Below are 4,152 nucleotides of genomic sequence, written 5' to 3' on the forward strand. Positions count from 1 at the left end.
ACTTAGTTTTCAATGACAAACTTAACATTAAACACCTTTTCTTGGCTTTTAATGGCACTGACACTTTGAGAAGTTACTTGGAAGTGCTTGGGAGCATTGAAATTTGTGTAAGCAAGTATATTTAGAAGTTTGGGTGAGTTTCACATATATAGCATGTTTCCCAATATTCAAAACTAGTCGTAACAGTAGATAAGGTTGATTTTGTTAATTTACAAAAATAAGTGAAAATATGAGCTAAAAATTGACAAAAAATAATCAATAAATCCAATTTTTTCTTAAGAACATGTTGGTAGCTCACTTAAAAAATTTGAAGACTTATAATCGATTGAAATTTCTCTAACATTATGAAAATTTGACTTTTTGTTACAAGGGTTCGAATCCAGTGCCAAGGATTCAAATCCATTCCTTCTAATGGTTTAATTCTGTAGTCAAATGCACCCTTGGGTTTGATACCTAAGTCTTCTGCTCCCTTCATGGTTCTCAAATCCACCTTTAACTCCCAAAGTTACTGTTTGTGGGGTTTGCATCCTTGTTGTTGAGTTTCCTTTAGATGGATTTGAAATCTCCCATGGATTTGATCCCTATAGTGTGCTTTCTTTATACAAGGTTCAAATCCTCTAAATTCAAAATTTTCTATAAGTGTGGTTCACATATTTTTTTATTTCTTGGCTTATTTGAGGTTCACATCCTCTTGTCTAGGTTTGAATACATCTCCTTTTTCAAACATAAAAGCACCTCATTTACCCAAACTGTCCTTGTGCCAACACATCATAATTTTTGATTTAGCAACATGTCTGGATGTAGTAAAAGCTAACCACTGTGCATTATCTTCAACACCGTTACTACCATCCTTATTTTGGGACTTGCCCCACCCTAGCCATTGATAGTACAATTGGCTTTGATGTGAGACATAATATTATTCATTGTTTCCACTTGAAGTTCATTAGAGACAGGATGACCTAATCTTGCCAATTCCTTTGCAATCACAAACATGACAACAATATACTGTTTATTCATAAAATTAAATGCAATTAACCTAACATTCTTGTCTTCCAGAACAAAATTTTCATAAGTTGATTTAATAGATTCATCAACAATTCCTTTGAAGGACTAACAAATCCCATAAATGGCATATTATCATTTCGTATATAATAATCAACCTTAATCATGAGACTAATAACTCAATTAAACAAATATGAGGTTATAAATTATTTTGGAGACTGAATAAAAAAAATCCCAAATTACTGGCACATAGTCTTCCATGGTGTAGCTCTAATGACAATGTAGGATCTATTTGAATTTGGGTTTTGTTAATTGTAAATAATAAATAACATAATTGAAACAAAAATAGAAAGATCAAACCTACAATGTGGGGGTAGATCTCTCTCCTTTCTAGGGAAAAAACTTGCTACTTATGAACTTCTAAAAAAAAAAAAAAATAGAGAAAAGGGATAAGGAAAGAGCTCACACCTTTATCCATCCATACGGTCCTTCTTCGATGAGGCCAACATTGTTTATCTCTTCTTCTCACTATATGCTAGAACATGGACATTGTTTTCTACATATAGGAGCATAGAGAGAACTATTTTTCTCTTCCAAGGGAGGAAATCTAAAGTTAAACCTTTGTAGAAGGAGATAGTGCCTTCTCATGAGTAATAATGGATATTCTTTGATCACTCATCAAAGATCCCACAAAAATCGTTCTCCTTTCTTAGTAAAGCCAAATTTGACCCACAAGGTTGTCTAGTTTTGGTAATTCATCTAAACACCTTATTACTTAGACAATGGGTACAAGTCTACTTGAACCCAAACCACGGTGGTGAAAGCTCTTGGACATCCTAGGAGGAGGAATAGAGAGAGAAAAAGAAAAGAAAAGAAAATAAGGTTGCAAGTTCTAGATGATATGACATTTTCTATAATTGATAACTGTCACGTCGTGTCACATTATTTGTGAAAAGCTAGTGTTTTAATGTGAGTAGTTGGCAACATTGTAACATTAATAGGGGTCTCTTGGACCCCATTAATCACCTGACTGACTATGAATGGACTCCATTACATCGTGGGACCTGATTACAACCTTGTAGAGTTTTTAATTAAGAAACAGAGAAAATATTAGCATAAGAGAAGCTGTTATAATCACAACTTAGACGCAGAGATCTAATATAGTTTTATGGCCATCTCTTGATCAAAACCAACCCTAATTAATTTGCAACATACACATTAGATTATTTTACAAAGAAAGCTACCATTTTCCAGTTCATTTTCTTTCTCCTTTCTGGGTTTAATCGAGACTTCAAGGACTCGCCAGGCAAGGAGTAGTTTGAAGAGTAGTCTGAACTCCAACTGGTCTGTCCAAATTTAACGTCAAGTTTTCCACCTTGTTGGTGTATAACTTCTTCATGTTCGACCTCTGCTCGTTCAGAAGCCTCCGTATGGGTCTCTTGGCGTTCTCCCTGAAGGGGCACTCCGACCCCAGGAAGCCGTCCACCAAGTGCAGGTACGCCTCCAGGTCGTGGCAGCACGCCACGTCCGCGTCCGGTTTCAGAAACGGCGACTTCTTGCTGTCCAGCCGGAGCTCGCTCCCGACGTGCGAGTACCCCAACGGCGTCTCTTCCAGCACGTCCGACCCTTCCCCAATGAACACTCCGGGGACCTTCGTAATCACGTCGCGGGTGTTGACCACTCGCAGCACTTTCACGCCGTTGTTCGACACGCGCGCGCCGAAAGCCTTGTTTCCCACCCGCGGCCCGCCGAAGGAGATGACGGCGATGGGTGGGACGTTGTCAGCGCAGGTGCTGAGCTCGTCGGCAACGAGGAGGGCGAGGGCGGCGCCGAGGCTGTGCCCGGTGACCGTGATGCTCAGCTGCTCGCCCTTGTATTGGTTGATAAGTCTCTTTACTTCTTCGACGACGGCTTCTGATAGACTGGGGACGTGGGCACCGGCGGTCTTGTACAAACTCCAGAACCCGCATTCCACTTTGGGCTGAGACCGGCCCGGTTCGGTATCCAGAAGAGGGACGAGAGCAGCCCGCGCATTCTCGGCCCATTCGAGGCAGGTGGCGGTCCCCCGCAGTGAGATGACAATGTCTCGCCTGCCCATCCGTTCGATCTCCCTCTGGTTGTCACAGACAGCCACGTATCCTATCCAGCTCGACTGCTGAGTCATCCATCCCAGGTCGGGCGCTATGTCATTTATCCAGCCCGGCAGGCCGACAGACGACGTAGCATAGAGACTTTTTGTTACCCGGAAAGTCGAATCGGAGATCGACACCTGCCGGGACAACGGCGACGAATCCTGCGCTGTCGCGGGATTCGAGTGGAAGGTGTGGTAGGCGCCTTGGACAAACTCGCCGTACCTGACGACCTCTCGCCGGAGATTCTCGTTGAGGGGCTCGAGCAAGCCGGCCCAGTCGTTACGTCCGTGGTACTCCTCCCAGCGGGAGCCGAGGTGGTTCCGAGGCGAGTACTCAGCCGTCTTGGAGAGAAGCCTCTTCAACTTGTTGAGATTTCGCGGCGACATTTCCTCTACCTTCTTCGTCCCCGGCCAGATCCCGTTGAGATTCAAGCCATCGAAGAGACCTCTATTTCTCTTCTCCGGCGAAGAAACTCTGACGACGGATTCGTTCTCGGAAGGATCAGGTAGAGGGGGAGACGAGGACTTCTGGAGGACCTTCTCAAGATTGGCGAGGTGGGTTGGGATGGACTCATCAAATTTTAGAGCTGTGATGGTCGGCTTCTCGAGCGTCTGCAGGGAGGCCACCGTCTTCCTCAGGGGATTCAGAGGCGAAGCGCGGGTGATTGAAGTACTGCGCTGCACTCGAAAAATTGGCTGTGTTGGAGGCGAGATGATTGATTTAATCTGCATTTCCCGACGGCAAGCAAGCAATCAAGGAGGAAGAAGAAGAAGAAGAAAGCCGGCGCTCAGAGCTCGAAGAAATTGCACAGCAGGAAAAATCTGAAATTTATGCGCAGGGCTGGAATTGATGATAATTCCACTTCTGGGTAATATATAGAGCGAAAAAGCTGGAAATGACGAGTAACTACAAGCGTATTTCCTTAAATGCCCTTAACAAAATCCCGTTCTCAGTTGCATGGACCACGGACCACGGACCACGGACCATGGACCACTACTCAAATGTAGAAAAAGAGGGC

General features: G+C 43.7%; 1 protein-coding gene across 1 annotated transcript; it reads right to left on the minus strand.

Moving 5' to 3' along the window:
* Window positions 1–2,181: 2,181 nt before the first annotated feature.
* LOC137935103 (phospholipase A1-Ibeta2, chloroplastic-like) lies at window positions 2,182–3,944 on the minus strand. Its single transcript, XM_068779764.1, has one exon. It carries the CDS (start codon window positions 3,863–3,865, stop codon window positions 2,294–2,296), a length of 1,572 nt encoding a protein of 523 aa, XP_068635865.1. The 5' UTR covers window positions 3,866–3,944; the 3' UTR covers window positions 2,182–2,293.
* Window positions 3,945–4,152: the final 208 nt, after the last annotated feature.

Source organism: Aristolochia californica, unplaced genomic scaffold, assembly GCF_029961685.1.
Source record: "Aristolochia californica isolate CCGP_79_NKW_82.1479 unplaced genomic scaffold, dmAriCali1.0.hap1 SCAF_6, whole genome shotgun sequence".
Lineage (NCBI taxonomy): Eukaryota > Viridiplantae > Streptophyta > Magnoliopsida > Piperales > Aristolochiaceae > Aristolochia > Aristolochia californica.